At 51.6% G+C, this 20,401-nt stretch overlaps 7 protein-coding genes across 7 annotated transcripts; 4 read left to right on the forward strand and 3 right to left on the reverse strand.

Annotated features, from left to right (window-relative positions):
• Positions 1 to 528: 528 nt before the first annotated feature.
• Positions 529 to 2,475, forward strand: BP01DRAFT_357719 (putative C4-dicarboxylate transporter/malic acid transport protein). Its single transcript, XM_025575260.1, has 4 exons — positions 529 to 1,120; positions 1,184 to 1,499; positions 1,562 to 1,972; positions 2,044 to 2,475. The coding sequence occupies exons 1-4, from the start codon at positions 781 to 783 to the stop codon at positions 2,396 to 2,398; spliced, it is 1,422 nt and encodes a 473-aa protein (XP_025430390.1). The 5' UTR covers positions 529 to 780; the 3' UTR covers positions 2,399 to 2,475.
• Positions 2,476 to 2,698: 223 nt separating this feature from the next.
• BP01DRAFT_357720 (ribosomal RNA processing 1 family protein) lies at positions 2,699 to 4,307 on the forward strand. The gene is made up of 3 exons (XM_025575261.1): positions 2,699 to 2,922; positions 2,991 to 3,098; positions 3,221 to 4,307. The coding sequence occupies exons 1-3, from the start codon at positions 2,874 to 2,876 to the stop codon at positions 4,126 to 4,128; spliced, it is 1,065 nt and encodes a 354-aa protein (XP_025430391.1). The 5' UTR covers positions 2,699 to 2,873; the 3' UTR covers positions 4,129 to 4,307.
• A 168-nt stretch (positions 4,308 to 4,475) lies between these two features.
• BP01DRAFT_416628 (putative sphingosine kinase (SphK)) lies at positions 4,476 to 6,221 on the reverse strand (the record flags this gene model as incomplete). The annotated part of the gene is made up of 3 exons (XM_025579209.1): positions 6,016 to 6,221; positions 5,870 to 5,929; positions 4,476 to 5,791 (listed from the first exon to the last, which is right to left on the reverse strand). The coding sequence occupies exons 1-3, from the start codon at positions 6,152 to 6,154 to the stop codon at positions 4,476 to 4,478; spliced, it is 1,515 nt and encodes a 504-aa protein (XP_025430392.1). The 5' UTR covers positions 6,155 to 6,221.
• Positions 6,222 to 6,851: 630 nt separating this feature from the next.
• BP01DRAFT_357721 (coatomer subunit beta) lies at positions 6,852 to 10,409 on the reverse strand. Its single transcript, XM_025575262.1, has 6 exons — positions 10,293 to 10,409; positions 9,863 to 10,226; positions 9,364 to 9,784; positions 8,922 to 9,311; positions 7,264 to 8,872; positions 6,852 to 7,197 (listed from the first exon to the last, which is right to left on the reverse strand). Exons 2-6 carry the CDS (start codon positions 10,165 to 10,167, stop codon positions 7,055 to 7,057), a joined length of 2,868 nt encoding a protein of 955 aa, XP_025430393.1. The 5' UTR covers positions 10,168 to 10,226; positions 10,293 to 10,409; the 3' UTR covers positions 6,852 to 7,054.
• A 214-nt stretch (positions 10,410 to 10,623) lies between these two features.
• On the forward strand, positions 10,624 to 11,699 carry BP01DRAFT_321313 (mago nashi family protein; the record flags this gene model as incomplete). Its single annotated transcript, XM_025572725.1, has 7 exons — positions 10,624 to 10,661; positions 10,716 to 10,753; positions 10,806 to 10,901; positions 10,959 to 11,022; positions 11,082 to 11,169; positions 11,231 to 11,356; positions 11,423 to 11,699. 7 exons carry the CDS (start codon positions 10,624 to 10,626, stop codon positions 11,435 to 11,437), a joined length of 465 nt encoding a protein of 154 aa, XP_025430394.1. The 3' UTR covers positions 11,438 to 11,699.
• Positions 11,700 to 12,304: 605 nt separating this feature from the next.
• Positions 12,305 to 13,468, forward strand: BP01DRAFT_383600 (GID4/VID24 family protein; the record flags this gene model as incomplete). The annotated part of the gene is made up of 4 exons (XM_025577433.1): positions 12,305 to 12,718; positions 12,773 to 12,923; positions 12,984 to 13,341; positions 13,402 to 13,468. 4 exons carry the CDS (start codon positions 12,305 to 12,307, stop codon positions 13,466 to 13,468), a joined length of 990 nt encoding a protein of 329 aa, XP_025430395.1.
• Positions 13,469 to 15,083: 1,615 nt separating this feature from the next.
• Positions 15,084 to 19,233, reverse strand: sskB (putative MAP kinase kinase kinase SskB; the record flags this gene model as incomplete). Its single annotated transcript, XM_025571928.1, has 2 exons — positions 15,084 to 17,379; positions 17,435 to 19,233. The coding sequence occupies 2 exons, from the start codon at positions 19,231 to 19,233 to the stop codon at positions 15,084 to 15,086; spliced, it is 4,095 nt and encodes a 1,364-aa protein (XP_025430396.1).
• Between the last annotated feature and the right edge of the window lie 1,168 nt (positions 19,234 to 20,401).

Raw genomic sequence — 20,401 nt, forward strand, 5'->3', positions numbered from 1 at the left:
ATGCACTGGGTTTGAAAGTGTACTTATCCAACCGCCCGTTGTTTTGGTAATCACATCATCGATAACTTACTGCGAGATAGATTAAAGATGGACATGCGAAGGATTCGATCTTGGCGATGACGCAGCGCCCCCATTACGATCCGCGAAGCCTAGTGTTCCTTGATGTGGAGTTGAAGTGACCGGGCTTTGCCTGGTTTTCCCCGCCATGAGGTCTGCGTGTGCCGGTAACCGAGAGGCAAAAACTCCAATCTGAACTGCGTAGTGATCTTGATCTGGCCTCCGGTAAAAAAAACATTGCGAAGGAGAAAAAGAACACTGGATGCTCATCATCCCTGACTATCACTCCCTCCATAGCAGACAGGCTTGAATTTGTGTGTCCTGCTGCGCATTTACACGCTCGCACACTCCACTTCTAGACCGGCGCAGATCATTATCTTGTATGATTGGTGCCAACACCGAACCAGCGAATTAAAGGAAAAACCGACCAGGCCAAACAGTGCACCTATAATAAGCGACTGGCTATCGTTACTTGCAACTGTTGTGGTGTGTTTTCTCAAGATCTCAGCTTTTGTGCTGAACAGACTTCAGCCTCGACTGGTACCTGTAGGTATACCCCAAGGGCCAAGGCAGGAAGAGTCTCCACCTGGCCATTCTGACTTCATTGCTCTTGAAACTCTGACTCTTGCTTTTCAAAAAGAAAAAGAGATTGAAAACTCTTTTGGTTCATGCTGGAATGTTCATAATCGAAAGACAAGTAATGCACGGTTTGGGATCTCGGCAATGGCAAGCGAACTTTTGTCTCCTCGACACACGCGCAACCCCGGGGATGAGGGGTTTCGCACTCCCACGATTGAGGATACACAGAATGACCTAGAGGCCTTTCCATTCCCGTCGAGAGGGAGTAGAGTGCGCGCGGCGCATACGTCGGCTCTGGAAGCGCTGAACCAGTCTTCGTATCAACAGTCGGAGGGGCACAGCAACAAAGAACGTCGCCGGCGGCGGCGGGAAGTGGACTGGTCTACTGCTAAGATTGGATGGAAGGGGAGGCTTCGTCACTTCACGTGGGCTTATTTCACGTTGACAATGGCGACTGGAGGAATTGCAAATGTTCTGTATTTTAGTAAGCATGAGCCCATCACGCATGCTGTTTGAAACTCCTGCCAATTGACTGACTGGATCCTAGTACCCTATAGATTTCGCGGGTTGGAGACGATTGGCATCATTTTTTTTCTGCTCAATTTGGCCTTCTATGTGATTATCTGGTGCCTTCTGCTTACTCGCTTCTACTTATACCCCTACACGTTCAAAGCGTCATTTTTGCATCCGACGGAATCCTTGTTTGTCCCTGCATCATTGGTATCCTTTGGCACGATTCTGATCAACATCTCCCAATATGGACCCGGCCACACCGGCGCATGGCTGACACATGCGGTGGGCATACTGTTCTGGATCGATGCTGCTCTAGCCGTTATCTCCTCCGCCGGCATATATCTGATTCTGTAAGTGGACCAGCGGAGCTTTCCCCCGGCCCCCTTGTCAAAGCTGACTTTCCTGGGCGCAGGTGGTCAACGCAGACATTCACAATCGCACAGATGACCCCCATCTGGATCTTCCCCGCATATCCCATGCTGATCATCGGCCCTCATGCGGGCGTCCTAAGCTCGACCCTCGAACCCTCGCGCGCCCTGCGCATCATCATCGGAGGCACCACCATCCAAGGGGTGGGCTTCCTCGTCTCATTGATGGTCTACTCCGCCTTCATCTACCGACTGATGTCGCAGAAGCTGCCGCGAGAAAATGTGCGTCCGGGAATGTTTGTGTCCGTGGGTCCCAGCGGGTTCACCGTGTCTGGGATCGTCAATATGGCGGCGCATGCCAAACGAAGCTTCCCCAGCGACTTCTTGGGCAACGGGCCCCTCGCCGCGGACATTGTGAAGGTAGTCGCTGATTTTGCGTGCTTATGGCTCTGGGGGTAAGTGCTGTCCCCTCGGGACCATGATTTGCGGGCAGAAAACACCAAGCTTACGCAGCCTTCCTCTCCAGACTAGCGCTGTTTTTCTTCTTCATCGCCAGCTTCGCGCACTGGTCGGTGATCGGACCAGGGAAGATGGTCTTCTCGATGGCGTGGTTTTCGTTCGTCTTCCCGAATACCGCCTTGATCACGGCGACGTTTGCGATCGGGAAGGCGTTTTCGTGCAAGGCGATCAACATCATTGGATGCGTCATGGTGCCGCCGTTGATCCTGATGTGGCTTTTCGTTCTCTACATGATGGTGCGGGCAATTGTGACGCGCCAGATTCTGTGGCCGCAGAAGGGCGAGGACAAGGATGAAGGTGGATTCGAGATCCGGGACATCAAGCCCGAGTCGGGAGGGAGTACGCCTACTGAAGAGGTTTGATGATGAGTGTGATGAGTGTGAAGGTTAGCATTTCTTGAATAGATTAGATATATATTAAGATCATGAGTCACGAAGTACTGTACGGGTGATGACTGATACACTGGCAGTATACTATACTTACACCCTGCAAGTCTATTCCATTCCAACACAGACAGAACTAAAAATGCCCCACACCCACCAGCTGCCCCACCGCCCCGGCATGCCTGACACCCACCAATCAGCCACTCCTCGCAACCAAACAGTGCAAACATCGACTCCATCCGCAAGGAAAAAAAAGTGTAGTGTCCAACATATCGATGGCTTCAAGTCCGTCCGTATCGCGCGACCAACCGTCTCACCCAGGACCAGCATAATTCTTCTTGAGTGGTCAGCATCATCGCAGTGCCCTCCAGCAATACCCAAAAAACCAATTGATCTCCACACGTCGGACAACGGCGCTCTCAACACTTTCAGTACTGCGTGCAACCTGCCCACCATGGCAGACGTCGGCAAAACTCCTTTCATCAAGGAGCTCGCATCCAGCGGTATGCCTATTACCCCTCAAAATTTTCTTTGATTATCACTCCCGTCCTAATATTCTTACAATGAACAGACAAAAAACTCCGCGACAAAGCCACCAACAGCCTAACGCTCTTCCTCCGCGCGAAGACCGACCTCACCAACCTCGAGCTCTTGAAACTCTGGAAGGGACTGTTTTTCTGTAAGCATCCTTCTCCCCAGACCCTTCCCTCAAACCCAACCCTGCAAGAACCATCCCGAACCTCATTACCCTCCAAGAACCACCTAGCTAACCAAACCCCCCCTCCTCCCGGGGGAAAAAAGGCTTCTACCACTCCGACCGCCCCCTAACCCAACAAGCCCTAGCGCGCACCCTCTCCTACAACCTCGTCCCAACCCTACCATCCACGACGGTCCACAAGTTCCTGCGCGCGTTCTGGACGACCATCGGCCGGGATTTCCACTCGATCGACCGCCTCCGATTGGACAAGTACTTGTTCTTGATTCGGTGTTATGTTGGTGTCGGTTTCGAAGTCTTCCTCAAACAGAACCAGCAGAGCAAGAGCCGAAATGGTGCTGAGGAGGGAGTTGCGGCTGGAGGAGCCGGGGGCAAGCGCAAGCGCGAGGAAGACCTGAACAGTAGCAAAAAGGGCGGGAAGAAGCGCAAGGGGAAGGGTCAGCAGCAGCAACAGCAACAACAACAAACAGACTCAAAACCACAGGAACTTACGCAAGAGGAGGAGGAGAAGGAGCAGGGGGTCGATAAGGAAAAATGGGGGCCGCTGGAATCCTACCTCGCGATTCTCGAGGATGGCCCGCTCTGCCCCCTCAACTTCGATCCTGATCAACCGGCCGCCAACGAGGCGGAGGACTACATCCCCATGCCGCACGGGCCGGATGGACTGCGCTACCATGTCCTGGATATCTGGGTGGATGAGTTGGAGAAGGTGCTGGAGTTTGAGGAGATCACCGATGAGGAAACGGGCACGACAGTCCGCAAACCAGTCGGGGATGTGCCGAAGGAGTTGCTGTTGCGGCCGCTTGAGCGGTTGAGGAAGGAGAGTCCCTATAAACCGGTGCGCATGCGGGCGGCGGAGGCGCTGGAGGATGAGCGGCTGGTTGAATGGGGGTGGAAAGAGCGTCGTAAGGTTGACAGTGATAGTGATGATGATGAGGAGGACGACGATGATGATGACGAGGATGCGGAGTGGGGTGGTTTTGGAGACGACTAGATGATACGACTCGAACACATACACTATGCCCAAAAGTTCTTGCTTGATCACTATGGGTTAGGATCGGAGTCTGGTTTTTTACACTTGTTCTACGTAGACTTGCATATCTTGTTATTTCAATTCTCCGATCTTGAGATGCGGAGTTTGAACTTCCTGTTTGATAATTCTTATATAACAATATCTATATCAACTCTACTAACTTCCTCATCTTTCTCTTGTAGTGTACAACTGTCTATGCATCTTATCACAAACCAAACACAAAAGCAAGCCAGTGCTTTCCTCAAAACTCAGGGTATCATCAGAGCGCAAAGACTGGGAACAGAAACGTAGCAAACGCCGGCCAGTCATCAAGGCCGCGGCCCCGCGGCCTCATACAAGTGTCCAGACTTGGACAGCACAGTGCCGAGTCCCTTGTGGATCTCCCCCTGGAAAGCCTCAAAAGGCACACTTTCTCCGTCCACGCTGATGAAACCCTCTTTCTCCCGGGGCACAAGTCGGTATGCCAACGCCTTGCGGATATTGACCTCCGGCATATCGAAGAACCCTCCTTCGGGAATCTCCGTCATCATCTTGAGAGACCTCAATCGACCGATGGTTCCATCAATGGTGACAATGTCCATCAACCCGTCGTTGGGCACCGATGCGGGGAAGAAGTTGGTATCCTTCGACATGATGGCCATATTGCCCGCGTAGAAATTCCCCAGCGTCTCGGCCGGGATCACCTCCCAATCCTTCGGCAACTCGTCCTGTACGGTGCCGTAGACGAGATCCGGCAATCCGCCGGTCTGGTCTGCAGTGAGCTTGGCGGGCCGGCCGGGGGGCTGGCTTTGCGCATACGAGCTGTAGTGGTTCTTGATCGCCTGCTTATCGTCCATCACAACCTTGATCGCAAGATCGCATGGGTAGACCGTCATGTGCATGAGCCGCTTGAGGAACCCATACGTGAATCGATGAGCTCCCATCCAGCGGATATCATCCGTCCCCAGATCCGACTCCGCAATAATCCCGAAAGACTGGGACAGAAACGACAAGGTGCGGGTATCTCCCTGCGTGATGGACACCAGATCCAGCGGGGTCCGCAGACCCTTGACGATCGCCAACGCCGCCACCGAGACGCTGCCCGTTCCGTACAAATTCCAACTCATGGCGTTGCCCGACCCACCAGGGAGCAAGGCCACGGCCACCTTGGCGAGCGCTTCGCGTGCATTGGGCTTGCGCGCCAATCCGTTGAACACCTCATACGGCAATCCATCACCGGAGCAGCAGACGATCGCGTCGTAGGCGTCGATGTCGAGCTGTTGCACAATTTCGGTAGCGTGGCCGCGGTGCGTCGTTTCCTGTACGTCGATCTGACAGCGCGCCGAGGCAAGGATGGGCGCTGCATGCGTCGAATACAGCTTGGCCGCGTGGCCTTGACCGCCGAACGGATTGACCAGGACCTTGAGTCTCTTGTTGCGCTGCGCGGACCCGTAAGCGACATCCAGCAATTTCTTCATCCAGCTCTCGGCGGCGCCCTTCTCCTCCTCGCCGATTGAGTATTGGAGGGCGGCCACCGCGACCTCGTCTTGTTGCGTGGGTTCTGCATAGGTGATGGTAAGCCCGGTCGGCGAAAGATCGGCGTCCAATACATTGTACAAGGATATCGTGCGAGAAATTCTGGTAGCTGGAAACCGGTAATAATTGTTAGGAATAGTCTTATTTCGAAAAAAAATCTGCTCAAGCGTGGATTGTTGGACTATACCTGCATCCTTCTTCCGAACGCTGCAGCATCCGCGCTCGGATTTGCGGCCGGAGCGTTCATCTGCGCGCAGCCGAGGCTGGGTCAGTCGCAAGCACATGGAATCATAATCATACTCTTCCAATCAGACATTGAACACTGAGACATACCGACAACAAGTAGAGAGTCACCCCCGAGCGTCAGAGTGACCGAGTCACCGACTGCTAAGGTGGCATCGTGCTGTAAGAGCTGATCCGAGGCATCCGCGGGACTGAAGGATGGGCGCGAACTATCGGCGGTGGAAGCCATGATAAAGCCCGGCAACAAAACCGAAAGAGGGCGACACAGACGCAGGAGATTCGGAAGGACTGCCAATGAACAAAAGGCAAAGTAGGGACAGGGAAATAAGCAATACCCAAAAACCGGATAAGAATAGTCTAACAATAAGAGGAGAGCGGGCAGTAGGTAGTTCTTAGAAGAGGAAAGTGACATGAAGAGGAGGAGGAGGGGGGAAGAAGACGAGGAGGGAAGAGCAAGTTTTAGGCTAATAACGATAGATAATAAATAATACTAGTCAATAAGAAATAATACTCAGGTGGAATAAAGCAAAGTGACTGAGAGAGCGAGAATGAAAGCGGAACGGAGATTATGCCGGTCTTTATCGAGCAACAACTGTTTCTCCACCAGGAATGGATCGTACTGTATTCTCTCCATCTCCACTTGGTCGCTTTCGCCGCTCCATCGTCTTTCTCTAGTCTCTACTGTTCAAACTTCAGTCTCTCTTTTAGTCTCTCCCCTTCGGGCACCCCAGATCCATTTCCACAATCTTCCCTAATTTTGTGCAATGCAGATCCATCAGGATGTCATTCGCGGAACCAATCTACCGGTCCACTGGAAACACTCCACTGCTTCATCATCGAACCAATTGGTTTCAGGTCCTCATCCCACATACTTTGGTCCAGGACTGGAACGAACAGCCTACGAGAACAATTGAACCGAAGCACCAGCGCGGAATTCTAGAAATCTTGCATTGAGGAATCAAGTCTTTTCTCGTCCAATACAACACAGGAAGAGGGCATTATAATCAACAAAATCCGTACCATGAGAAGAACACAGAAGAGAGAATAGGTGCATTGGTTCAAATAAATCCGTGGTCCGGCAACAACAGGGTAATGGCTATTCAATTACGTTTCAAAGGCAACACTTGATTCATGCAGCGGATGCCTTGAGGCCCTTCAGGGACCCCAGGCTCAGGGCCAGTCCCTGGGAACGACTTCTTATCCGCACAAAACCGGTGATCGGTCCATCTTCGCCCTCCTTCTCAATACTCAGGTTCGCCAGAGCGTCCTCGCCTGTAGACATTCCAAAGTCAGTAACGCAGTCATACTCCGTCTAGTTGGTCAAGGCCGACAACTTACCAAATACGCTCCGGGCATATAGATTGGCGCTCAGGAACCGACAGTCGCCCTTGAGGGACGCCTCGGGAGTCAAGCAGGCCATGTTGGTGCTTTCCATGAGCTGCTTGAGGAACTCTCGAAGGCTCTTCGCCTTGGAGTTAATGTTTACCTTGTTCTCCCACTCAAATTCTGTCCACATGGTACGGAACTGGGTCTCAGTGCAGTGCGCAGGTTGAATGTAGTCCATGATGTCGGCATGGATGTCATTCAAGATCACAACGTGCGTCTCCGTTGAGCTCGCTCCATCGTAGACAATGTTGCCAAAGATCACACCCGTATCCGTCGACGACACCTTGACTGTAGCCTGCACGTTCAAGAAGTCGCGGGGTCCCAGGTTGTGTGTAGTAGGTCGCTCGACAACCTTGAGATCTCCAAGAGTTGCGAATTCAACGCTGAGATTCTGTAGCGTCTCCAGAGTCTGGTTGACCAACAGTACATCCAGAACAATATCAAACTGGTGGACTGTAACGTAGGCTTCGGCGTAGACGGCATCCGAGAACCCGGTCAGCTGGACAACCCGGCTCAGCTTCGATGAGACAGTCTCCACTGTCGAGTCACCACCAGTGGCCTTGGCGAGATCCAGTTCAATCTCCTCCGCACCCTGGAGAGCCGCCTTCTTTGTGAATTGTCGGATTGGAATAGCATCGTCAACTTGCACAGCAGTCTTGGCCTTCTCAACAGCCTCCTTAGCAGCCCTCTTCCTATCCTCAACCTGGACCATGGCGCGGAAAGCTTTCCGAGTATCTTCCAGGAAGGTGGTCTCCAGCTCCTTCTTCTCGGAGAACTCAGCAAGCGAGCGCACGCAGCACATAATGCGATCTACCGAGTCCTCATCAATGGGTGCTTTCACGAAGTGAGACTGGCCAACACGGATGATAGAGATCATGATGAGCATAGCCTCGGCCCGTAAAGCGTTCGTACGCGCGGTATCCTGGGAGACTTCCGAGTGGCGCATGACCAATTTGGTGAGGGTGGAAGAGAGAACAGTCGCGAGGTAGTAGTCACCGTCCAGAATCAACTGACGAAGAGGAGGCTTCTGCGCAGCCTTGACGGCCTCGAGACGGGCAGCAGCGGCCGATTGGCTCGTGAGCGCACTCTCAGTGGCATACGTGCCATCAGCCAGCACCTTGCGCGATCCGGTCGGAGCAGAGGGCTTGCTATGACCATTCGGTTGATCCTTGAAAGTAGCATCTTCCGGTACCTCGTCAAGGAGACGTTGTTCCGAGGCGAGAATGGGGATTTCGCCCAGGCTTGCTCTAATCCGCTTCCATGCTTCACGAATGTCCCTCTCCTCCAGGGAATATTCACCAACTACCCACAGAACGCCTCGGTAGACCTTGCCGGCACGGACTTCGCTCAAGGTCGAGACCAACCGGTCGACGATGGAGTGTCTGAGGGCGGGGAACTTCTCCACGACTTCCTTCACGAACGAGATCACGTCGACAGCGGAGTTGTTGTTGAAGTCTGCAATGAAGTCCATCAGAAGGTCGACAACGCTTGCAGCGATCTCTGAGAAACGAATGGCGCAGTTGTGTATCGACTGAATCAGCAGCTGGCGGTATTCGCTGTTCTGTACAGGTTATTAGCTTCTGCATTATAAACTATAGGAACCAGCTTACCTTTTCGTATTGTTCATCGACGGTCTTTGCGAGCTCCTTCTTCAGCAGCATGACAATCTCCTCAACATTCTTGCTTGACACCATCTCCAAAGCAATGCTAAGTGCCTTCCGGCGAACGTCAATGTCTGGGCTGGACAGAACACGTAGAATTTCCATAGTCAGATCATCTAGAACACCCTCGTTACGAATGCGCAGCTGATCGACGCGGTCGAGAACAATAAGCTTGACATTGTTGTCGGCCTCTTTGATGCAAAGTTCAATCAACTTGCCTGCCGCAGCTTTCACGGCCACCGGGTTGCTGGTGAGCGCTGTGAGCGATGTCGCAGCCTCATAAATAACTGTACTCGTGGAGGCGTCCAGAAGGTCGAAGATCAAACGCAGATATTTCGCCTGTTTGCTGATGGTTAGTGAATGGCGCGGCCGATTGACCTCTCCAACTAACCTTGTTCTGAGCGTTCTGCACGGCATCTTTGCGGATAAACTCAAGCTCGGCCAATTGAAGCAGTTCATCAGTATTGGGAATGCCGTCAAAAGTGGAAGCGAGGTACTCCAAAGCCTTCTGATGGCTGATGGACATGAGGGCCGCGAAGGCATTGCGCTTGCAGGTGCCGTCGGTTTCGGTTTCGAGGAAGGTCTGGATGAGTTCGGGAGCATCTGGAATCAGGGACTCGGAGTGCTGGAAGATAGAAGCGACCGCCCAAACGGCGTTCTTTCTCACGTATGCGTGGCGGTGCTCCAAGCACGAGCGTGCGGACGAGAGTAGGGGTTCGATGAGTTCCGGCTCACGGAGTTTGCATAGGAAACGAAGTGTATTGCCTCGGATATACTCGTTGGGATGCTGAAGGTCATTGCGAATGCCGTTACTATAGACCAAGAAAGCAAGTGTTAGACCAAAGAGCCGAAAGATTAGACCACAGCGGGGGATGTGATCGTCCCCTTACCAGACCAAGATCATCTCTTGCTTGAGTTTGCCATTGGCATCGAGTTTCGGGCAAATTTCGTAATAGAAGTAAAGCAGTTTCTTGAGAGACTTGCTTCGGGACGGCATGACGAAGCGAATAATGTGCATGAGCAACTGTGGCATCGGGTCTCCATTGAGCATGATCGTGATGATCCGCCTCATAGTGTCCATCTTGGTCTCATCGGTACCCTTCTCCAACTGCAACTTCAGGTCCTGCAACGAGGGCTGATCTGCAGTGTTGTCCAAGTGGACCAGACTGTATGCATTTTCCAGGAACGAAGCCATTGTGATCAAGTGTTGTAAGCGAATGGCCGTAACAGGGGGAAGGTCAGGATGGAGGAGAGCTTAGATGTGGTCAGTACAGGTGGTTGCTTGGGGTTGGCGATTCAGGGGATGGCAGTATTGCGCACCAGGTCAACTCTCCCCAATGGTAACTCAGGATTGACTCGAAGAAAGTAACTAGTATAGCTGGGCTCCCCTCACCTGCCTAGCGTTCATCAGTGCAAGATGTTGACAGTCGGAGGGGGTGCGGACAATCGAGGCTCAACCTGGCCATTTGCGCGGGCGGAGCAAGCTGTCCGGAGTGTGTGGATGACTAAGCCCCGCCTGGACCAACCCGACAAACCAGCCAATTCCACCCAGGAACGCGCCCGCTATTTTCCTCCAGCTGGCTTCGGAGTAATCTCGACGTACTCGTTGATCGGCCACCCATCTAGCAGACAGGCCGAGCACATAACCAACATGTCGGGCCAAGGCGAAACCTTCTACCTCCGCTACTAGTAAGGACGGCCTGTATGAAGCCCAGGTTTCCTCAGCTGCTGACAGGTCCGCAGCTCAGGTCACTCTGGGCGGTTTGGACATGAGTTTCTAGGTCGGTATCCTCGAGCATTGCAGCTGGAGGTTCATGAACTAATGGCGACCAGAATTTGACTTCCGCACATTGGGCGATGGCCGTAGTGCCGCCGTGCGTTATGCCAACAACTCCAACTACCGCAACGACTCCCTCATCCGCAAAGAAAGTGTGTGCCCGAATGTTCGATGGTTGTAGGTTACAGAAGCTGATATCAGTCTTGCAGTGTGCGTCAGTGCGGCAATGATCCAGGAGGTCAAGCGCATTATCAAGGAGAGCGAGATCATGAAGTACGCCCTACCTTGGCACTCGGAGGATCCGATGAAATGTGTATACTTACGCGATTTAGGGAGGACGACTCCAAGTGGCCGCAAAAGAACAAAGATGGACGTCAAGAATTGGAGATCAGGTTGGGCAATGAACACATTTCCTTCGAGGTGCGTTTCAGAAATTACAGTGGTTGATTGCGGGTGTAGAGATACTGACTGGTGGGCTTAGACCGCGAAAATCGGCTCCCTGGTGGACGTGACCGAATCGGCTGACCCCGAAGGTCTCCGCGTCTTCTACTATCTGGTGCAAGATTTGAAGGCCCTCATCTTCTCGCTCATCTCACTTCATTTCAAGGTATGTTAGAATTCCCAACTGCGCACCCAGCAAGCACTTTTGGCTGATAGCAGTTTTCTCGTTCAGATCAAGCCTATCTAAATTGGCACGCGACGATGGAACGAAGAAGGATACACATCGGATTAGGCGTTACTTGATAATTGGTTTTGTGACTTTCCAAAATGACAGCGGATATACCTGGTTTTAACCATCGAAGTATTGTTGTCGCAACTGGTGAAATAACTGCAGGCGGAGATGACGCAATGTCGGATTGTGAGTAGAGCCAACGTAGCCAGTAAATGTCCAAACCATGGTGTATCATCTTAAAGAAGGGAAAAGAGAATAGGAGAATTGGGGAGTGGAGTACGAGTCGAGATAATTGTTTAGTCTGCGTACGTAGTCCGGAAAATCAGATCATATCATATCATATCATATCCTCGCATCTCATTCCATATCACATCGTCCACCTGTCCCTCCTTTTTATCTCCTCGCCGATTAACCGCCCGAGGCGCCGCCGATTGCCCCGGTCGCCTCCCCCGCGCTCGCATGATCTTCTTTTTGGGTAATGCCCCCCCCTCCCCCCCGGGACTTAAGCAGTACTCAAGAATCAAAGGTCCAACTAACCTTAACTACACTTCCCCATTCATTCTATTCATCTCCTCTTTTCTCGCTAACACCACCGCCCCCTCCTCCTCCTTCTGCTCCTTATTCACCTAAATCTCACTTCTGCAACCTTTTTTTCCGGTTCGCTCTCCGATTCCCTCACATCATTCCCCTTTTGATCCTAGTCCCTTTTTCTTTCCTGCGGGAGTTTCGGCCCTGGTTGCGAAACTGCATGCTTGCTTTCCCTGCCTAGTGAAACTGCCTCCGTCTTCTTGCACTCACTCACCCACCCACTCCCTCCCTCACGCTTCACCACCAGATCAACCTGCCAATATCCGATGTCATTCTTTTCTTGATTCGCCTCCAATGCCGACTCCGAGTGACATTACATCCAGTGTGAATGCTTCGTCCGTCCTAGAAGAACTCTCCACTCGTTCCACCTGCCCACCCGAGGTCGAGAGGCTGTCTTCCTGGAGAGAGTCTCGAGTACCCACCACTCTTTCTGACCGGGATGATTCCGAGAACTCCTTGTCGCAGCTCATTTCAGCCGCGCACACGGTGCAGAATGCCCTGAGTCCAGCGATAGATGCGACCGTCGCATCAGCCGCTGAGCCTTCGTCTGGTGGTAGCCCTATGAAAGATGTGGCAAAACCCGATGATGAGCCTGCCGCGGGGAGGCTGAGTCCGACTGCAGAGCCAGCATGCTTGACCAACCCTTCCTCACCCGTCGCTTCACCATCGACCACGTCGCTGTTAAGCTACGAATTCTCCAATATCCGGGTATGTCTTTGAATCAAAGCTGTCACGGTCGCGGGATCCATCTGACTGTGGTAGCTTCTCCCGAACTATACCTCCTCTTTCTTGCGCCCAGGAAGTAAATTCACTGGCACGCAGCAATCCGATCGCCAGGTCTACAATGTTGATGTCGAGATTAAGCATGTTGACATGCAAGAATCCTATCTTTGTGGATACCTACGTATACAAGGTTCGTGAGCTGCAATACCTGTACTATACATGACTGTGACTCATCTAATCTGCGATGCAGGTCTAACGGAAGATCATCCCACTCTCACGACATTTTTCGAGGGCGAAATAATCGGCACCAAACATACTTTCAAGACTAAGAACGAAGCATGGGGCGCTACAGAGAAGACTGATATGCAGCATTGGAACAGGTTTCAAGCGTGGCGACCACTGTCGAAACAAGCAAGGAAACCCGATTTCACGTATCGCAATTATGCCCAACGTGAACATATTTTCATGCGTTGGAAAGAATACTTTCTTGTTCCCGACCACCGCGTTAGGTCTATATCTGGTGCAAGCTTTGAGGGGTTCTACTATATTTGTTTTAATCAAGTAGAGGGGACCGTGGACGGCATATACTTTCATGCGAAGAGCGAGAAGTAAGTGTTTCGTGGAGGAATTTACGGTTTTCTTGTATGCTGACCTACGTTCTCTTGCAGATATCAACAACTGGATCTCAAGCATGTGGAAGACCACGGGTGTACTCCCGCTATGGAATTCCGTTAATTTCGCCTTCGTTCGACATTGGCCCGGGGTCAAGATCTCATATTCAACCTACCAACTTCCCCCCGGCTCTATCCCATTCTAATTGTTGTTAATTTTACTCTTTTACCACGCATACCCCGCCTGTTGGCGGCAATGACTTGCTTGTTTGCTATGATGTCTCGAGTTACGGAAATGCGGAGCGTTTCACTCTTCTCGAGTCGTCTGCGGGGGCCAGCCGTCTTACTGTCCGGCGGTCAGATCGACCCTAGCCCAATGGGCCACATTTCATGTCACCTTGATGAGATCACGCTTTTGAGTTTCCCCGGTTCTTCTCTTCTGCATTTTCGATGCCCTCTCCACTCGGCGTACAGCTGGCCGATCTGTTTTTGTTATCCACCAACACCACATTGAGGCTCATTCATGCCTTAAGCTTCTTTCGCGTTCCCCACGTCGCGGCCTGCTCGTCTGGTTTTCTTTTTCTTTTTCTTTTTTCTTTTCCCTCTTTTTCTTTCTCTTTCATCGGGTTATCGTGAACAGTGTTAGAACGAGCAGAGCGAATGTCGGGCATGTATTCCGATTCAGTCTCCATGGTTACGTTTCCATTACCATTTGCTGAGGGTTTTCCTTTTTTGTGCTCCTGGCTCTTACGCCCCTCGGTCACGGACATGCGTTGCGTTTCTCGTTTTGTCTTGGAGAGCATTAGTCAACAATTAGTGTCCGCGGTCATGGAACCCGTGATGACACGGTGAATCCCCGGTTGATTCACCTCTTTCCAGAGATTTCATCTTCGGCTTTACGTAGAGTAGTAGCTTCTTAGTCGAGCCTCGTTTGATTTACCCTTCTCTCAGGGCTCAAACCCGTGTATCCAAGGGTTAAGGGGGTTCATTCACTCCTACACATCCGCAACCCACTTCCAGAATCGACAGGAGCATAAACTGAACAAAAAGAAAGAGATGGTAAATGTATTCTCTCTCTCAACGCTGATGCTAGTAATCACATACAGTGGTCAAAAACAAAACGCCGCTCCTTCGTATGCTTGAGCGTGATAACAAAACAAAAAACCAACATAACACAGACCAAAAAAAAATTAGCCTAAAATTTCACTGCAGCACAGCGTAGCCCCTTCCAAAAACGAGAAAAAAAAGAAGAGTATGGCCAATCCCCTCTTCTCCCTTTATATGACAGTTTATACTCAATAGGAGCGGCGGTCCAATAAGTAGGTTTAGTTTGGTCACAGTGGCATATATGTATTATATGCTGACATTTCAGGCACGGCAGGGAGGAACCAGAAGAACAGGTAACAAAGGGGGAACGGAATCAAAGGAAGAAATACCATCTCACAAGACCAGTAGTGATAGATATAGATAGTTTGGGAATGGAAGTATGCAGGGTATCAGATGCAGATAAAAACGAGGTAAGAAGGAGGAGAAGCGTTATGGAAGGGGAAGGAGCAATGGTGGCGGTGGTTTGGGGTAGCAGTCTTGGAGGTGGGGGAACAAGAATTTGCGAGCAAGTGCCGTAATGGTAGTGGTGGATCCTCGGCCTCCCTTTCGCAAAAGGTTACCAGTCAAGTAAAGAATGGATGCTTGATTGCGAAAAGCAAACATCTTGAGGTGGGATGATATCGAGCTCAGATCTAGCCGTAGGTAGAATTTTGGCGGCTGCCCGAAGTAGAACTGCTGGCGCTGTTCTCGCTACCTGGCGTAGGGGTGTCAAGGACGACCTGCTGGCGGATAGAGACGATCCACTCGTGTTGAAGAAGTTCGGCGGCGGTGGAGCGCTTGAGAGGATCACACTCGAAGCAACGGCGGAGAAAGTCGATACCTAGGTCGCTGAGCTGGTCGCGAGTTGGCAGCTGTGGTTGGTTGCCTTGGGCGATGTTGTACATGATGGCCCACTCGTTGTCTAGGGTCGACCACGGTCGTCGGCCAGTGGCCATTTCGAGGATCACACATCCCAAAGACCAGATGTCGACTGCGCCTTGACGGTGGATGAGCTTGGAGGTGTCACCGCGGATTACTTCGGGGGACATGTACATCGGTGTTCCGGTCATGGTCTTCTGGTTCTTGCCCCAGTTATTGTGAGGCACCTGGGAGTCCTTGGGTATGGCGTCCTTGTGGCCAGTGCTGGTCAAGGCATCCATGGGGACGACAGTTCTGCCTTGGCGGGCAATGATCTTGGCGGCACCGAAATCGACGTACTTAATGATTCCATTGTGGTCGAGCAGGATGTTCTCGGGCTTGATATCGCGGTGAATGATGCCAGCCTGGTGCAGATAGGCCAATCCTTCCAGGAGCTGGAGAGCGTAGACCATAATGACCATCTCATCTTCAACACGGCCGTGCTCGAGCAAGCTCGCGAGGGAGCCGCCTGAGCAGTACTCCATGAAGATATACACCTTGTCACGATGAACTTCGATTCCGTGGTATGAAACGATGTTAGGATGATCCAGAACCTCCAGCACGCCCATTTCATCGCGAATCTGCTGAGCGATCTTGGGAATGAGTTGAGGATCCTGTAAGCGAATCTCCTTGACAGCCATGAGGTAATTGCTGTCGAGGTTGATTGCAGCATAGACAGATCCGAACGTTCCGCCTCCAATGAACTGACCCTGCTGCCAGCGGAGAGTGACATTAGTGGCCGAGGACGAGAGCACGGTAAGAGATCTGTCGGCCTCGTTGGATCCCTCCAAGACTCTTCCCAGTGCCTGGCGCTTGGCGTCTTCGTCGACTCGTCTCTCCTCAATTTCAATCAAGTGAGCCAGGCGCTGTTCCCGCACAAGCTTGGTCGCTTCCTCATCTGTCAAGACTCGACCTACGCCCATCCTTCTAGAGCCAGCACGCTCTTCCAAGCGTTGCTTCTCCGCCTGAGCCGCACGTGAAGACCGAGCGCCCATGATATCGAAATGAGATATCAGGAGTGACATACACCCGGCCACTTTCTGTCGTAAACGAGCAAATTGGGCATCATCCATGGAAATCAAGTGTCTGCTAGAAGTAATGGCCATGGCGAATTCAAGAGCAGAAACAGCCCACTTGAAGGTTTTCCGATCAGCGGCATCACAGTCATCACACACGAAAGACACCCAATCAAGAGACAAATCCACAAGTCTTGCACTATTCATAGCGCGCCTGTTGGGGTCGACGTTAGAAGAGCGCTTCCCGAATTCCGTAGCGAAAGCATAACATGCTTGAATCAGGTCGTGGTTTTCCACCCCTTTCTCCTTCAGCTGATTGCGAATAATTGCAACACTATCCATGATAGTCATGGATAACTTGAATGAAATCTTCTTGATCTTGTTGAGTTCCACATTGACGCGACCGAGATTGGCCCGTTGCTCAATGGCCATATCCAGATGCATTCCGGTCAATTGCGCCAACTCAGCCCGAGCGTTAGCCAAGCGCTGTTGGGTGCCCTCAACGACAAGGCGCAGTTTCCCCAGCCGTAAGTCTGTAGGGTGCTCCATGGTTTCAACCTGCATTTCTTTGCCAGCCCAGGCTAATGGCTTCTCCGGACGTACTACCAGTATATAGGGCGCGTGAGGGGAGTCTTTCGAGCCATCCTCCTCACGGAAGGACGTGCCCATGATCGCTTGTAGATCTGCGGGGCGGCCCCACAATGCCGGATGCGCAAAGAGGTAGACATTCTTCTGTCCCATCGGGATAGTCGACTTGATGATGAAGTGATCCGATACGAGAAGCGCTTCCAGAAAGTCATAGGCAATGTCAGCGGGCAAGTTATACTCTGTTGCATTTTCGAACAATTGGCGCAAAAACCGGGAGAAGCGGTAGAGCTTTCGTTGACGAATTCGGGTAGAGTCAAGAACACTCTTGTAACGCTTGTCCATGTCGATAGGATCTTCATTTGGACGTATCGTCAATTCTCGCTCGAAGTGGATCATCAAGCGTTGAAGAGACTTTGCAGTCAACGCGCTGGTTTAACATTAGCAAGCATGCACATGAATGTCGTAGTCTGTGATACCCGTACCTATATTGCTCAGCAACCTCGATGTCACCCCCATCAAGTTGACGCCCAACCTCGTTAGAGAACTCCCAATCCTGTTCCAGAATCTCGGCTTCTTTGAATGTGTTTTTGTTTGCATTCAGCTTCCAATTGAGAAGTCGGAAGTAATACTTCATAGCATCCAGAACGACCGAGTCGAAGCTCTCGTCAATACAAGGAGGCAGATCCCAACCCGGCTCAGGCCTGGCAATATCCATGTATCGTTGCTTGATATCCACTGCTACCTTCATCAAAATCTGGAACTGCGACAGCATCTGATCTACCAGAATAGGAGACTGCTGGGCAGGGTCTTTCATGTTCTTGGCGTAGGAGAGTCGCATGCGAATGATCTCTTGAATGAGGCGCGAAGGAAAGTTGATCAAGGTAAGCAATTCTTCAATGTAGGGAGGTAGATGGCGCTTGGCAAACGAGCTGGCATTCTCGATCAAGGTGTTCTTCGCCTTTTGAATCACCTCACCGACACCATTAAGCATATTGTGTCTCCCCTGCAATGTTCTCAACCCATCTTCTTTCATGATCCGATCCAAGAAAGAGGATTCATCCGTGAGGTCGCTGTTGATTGACTTGGTTCTGGGTTTGCTGAAATCGAGCTCGTCATTGCCGACCCACTTTTGTAGAATGGCAAGTTCCGTGTTGATCAAGATGGTTGTATTATGCCAGGCGAGAACAGCGTCACGGCTCGAGCGAAACTCCTCCGAAGCAATGCGAGGGTGTGCACTTTCAAGCTCTTTGTGAGTGGAATACAAGCTTTCACATCTCTCGATCTGTCCCACGATGTCTTCGACCTGTTGAATGGGAGGCTTGCCGATCTCAGTCTCACCTTTGATCTCGAACTTGATAATCTCTTCGATAATAGGTCCCAGTCCAGTTCGAGCCTCTTCGATGAGCTTCCGTTGCAGAGCCACACTGCGTCCGCACGTCCTTGCTCTAACACCAAGCCAAATCGCATTGTTCTGGGCGGAGGACCGTTTGGTGTCCGTGGACCCCAAAAGACGTTGTTTTTCTTGCTTAACGACGTCTCCCTTCAGGACGGACGACAACATGGAATGCCACTCAAGTCTTTCCTGGTTGCGCGGGTTCTTTAGTTCGTCGAGTGTCGGCAGATTGTCATCATTGAGAAAGAGTTGAATATCCGGGTCATAAGCATCGTCTTCAAAGGGAACTTCCGATGAGGGCGAGGGTTCCTCTAGGTCTGAGTCTCCGATTCCCGGGCTCATATTCTGAGCTTCATCGAAGTGGTTGTACCATGCCTGTGGATCGGCCCGGATGCGCTGGACGTAGGCTTTTTCCTGGGCTCGGTACTGGGCGTTGGGGTCCCGTCGAGGGGTACGCTTCGTGGAGGAGGATCTCTGCCGGTCATTCTGGAAGCTGATGTACTGGGGCGGGCGGCGCTGAGGGGCGTAGGTGTTCGAAGGTGTCCGAGCGGGGCCGGAGGGACGTTGCGACCTCAAGTCACCTGGCAGACCATCCACGGGCTGGGCTTTGTCGAGAGCAGAGGCGCCGACGCTCGCTCCCCGCGGGCGTGAAGGTGTACCCGTGACCCAAGGAGGGATACCGGTGGGAAGGGATGGGGTAGGGGAGTTGGTGATGGTCGACGCGGGGGTTGGGATCTGGCTGTCGAAATTCTCCGTGAAGCTGGAGTCCGATCGGATGCTGTAGGGCTGTTGCAGCAGCTCATCAGAGGAGCCGGAGCCATCCGAATCATGATTGTTCATATCAGGATGCTCCATGATCGGAAACCCACGGTCTTGTTGGGACTCCATCTCGCATGGCCAGTGCTAAAGAGTGGGTTGGAAGGGAAAGCCTCAAGGGGATAGATAGGGGCTGTGGCGGTGCATGCTTTTGCTGCGAAACCTGTCCGGATGTCTCTGCCAGACACGTCTGCGTCTTGAGCTTGCAGATTTCAGCTGAAAACCAGGAAGTTTTTTAAGGATATAATGGAGTCTAACGGATGATAAAGATTCCAGAAACGAGCAGTGTGAAATGACACTGAAGGTGAATGGAACGGTCTCGTCGGAGATGCTGTTCGAGATCAAGAGCTTCCGAGGCGGACCCGAAGGTCGCCCGCCATCCGTGAATAAGCACATCACCGCCACATCAGCTCCGCGGAGTTTGTGCGCGACTTTTATGTACATTAAGTTACCAGTACGGAGTACCTCGCCCCAGCTTATCGTGAGATGCAGCATGTGATTTTTCTGGGTTTGAGCGAGTGTCCAGCTAAGTTCTTCTTGTCCTTGCGAAAAATCGATCCTTCTCATATACTCCCTTTTTCTCCTTCAGGATCTCAATTATTGCAATGGCTGATCATTACTCCATTGATCTAAAGTAACCTGACTGCATTATAGTCCGATGTTTCGGTCAACTGGTCACTGTCTATCTTATGAAGCAGCCCATCCTCTGGCATCATTAACAAATACCGAGGACGATTTCCTCGGTCATACCTTGACAAAGTCGGCATTAACTGACCAACTAGATACCCATCGGACACCCCACGATGGCATTGTCTGATATTGCTCAGCGAGGAAAGATTTCTATGAATATTGATGCAAGGTTCTAGACAGCTCTTCTGTCGAAAGCAGAATCTCTTCTGCAGAAGATGAACCCCGAATTTACTAGTTGACCATCTAGCAGGTTTATCTGGGTCGTGCAAGAGTTCGCTACATGGTTGAATCTGCTTGACGAGTAGAGTGTTCGCCATATACAATCACTTCTAGATTTCAAGAAAACGAACATTAGGTACGGAGTAGTAAAAATCTGTGATTGAGCTTTGTAGGTGTCTTGTTTCCTGAAATCAGTCCAAGAGGAGGTATTGACTTCTGCAACTAGTGTTTTCTGTTATTGTTACTAAGAGACTCTACCTTGTTCTTATATACTTACCTAGTAGACTGGTCTTTTGCTCAGTCCACTTGCACCGGGGCTACTACGGAGCGG

The sequence above is a fragment of the Aspergillus saccharolyticus genome (assembly GCF_003184585.1).
Source record: "Aspergillus saccharolyticus JOP 1030-1 unplaced genomic scaffold BP01scaffold_20, whole genome shotgun sequence".
Lineage (NCBI taxonomy): Eukaryota > Fungi > Ascomycota > Eurotiomycetes > Eurotiales > Aspergillaceae > Aspergillus > Aspergillus saccharolyticus.

What these genes read in the sequence shown, in the direction of transcription:
- BP01DRAFT_357720 (XM_025575261.1), top strand. Translation starts at nt 2,874, where the DNA reads ATGGCAGACGTCGGCAAAACTCCTTTCATCAAGGAGCTCGCATCCAGC. An exon ending in CAAGGAGCTCGCATCCAGCG is followed by an intron (nt 2,923 to 2,990) that starts GTATGCCTATTA and finishes TACAATGAACAG; the next exon opens with ACAAAAAACTCCGCGACAAA. An exon ending in CTGGAAGGGACTGTTTTTCT is followed by an intron (nt 3,099 to 3,220) that starts GTAAGCATCCTT and finishes GGGGGAAAAAAG; the next exon opens with GCTTCTACCACTCCGACCGC.
- BP01DRAFT_357721 (XM_025575262.1), bottom strand. Translation starts at nt 10,167, where the DNA reads ATGGCTTCGTTCCTGGAAAATGCATACAGTCTGGTCCACTTGGACAAC. An exon ending in CAAGAGATGATCTTGGTCTG is followed by an intron (nt 9,785 to 9,862) that starts GTAAGGGGACGA and finishes CTTGGTCTATAG; the next exon opens with TAACGGCATTCGCAATGACC. An exon ending in TCGATGAACAATACGAAAAG is followed by an intron (nt 8,873 to 8,921) that starts GTAAGCTGGTTC and finishes TAACCTGTACAG; the next exon opens with AACAGCGAATACCGCCAGCT.
- BP01DRAFT_357719 (XM_025575260.1), top strand. Translation starts at nt 781, where the DNA reads ATGGCAAGCGAACTTTTGTCTCCTCGACACACGCGCAACCCCGGGGAT. An exon ending in TGCAAATGTTCTGTATTTTA is followed by an intron (nt 1,121 to 1,183) that starts GTAAGCATGAGC and finishes ACTGGATCCTAG; the next exon opens with TACCCTATAGATTTCGCGGG. An exon ending in GCCGGCATATATCTGATTCT is followed by an intron (nt 1,500 to 1,561) that starts GTAAGTGGACCA and finishes TCCTGGGCGCAG; the next exon opens with GTGGTCAACGCAGACATTCA.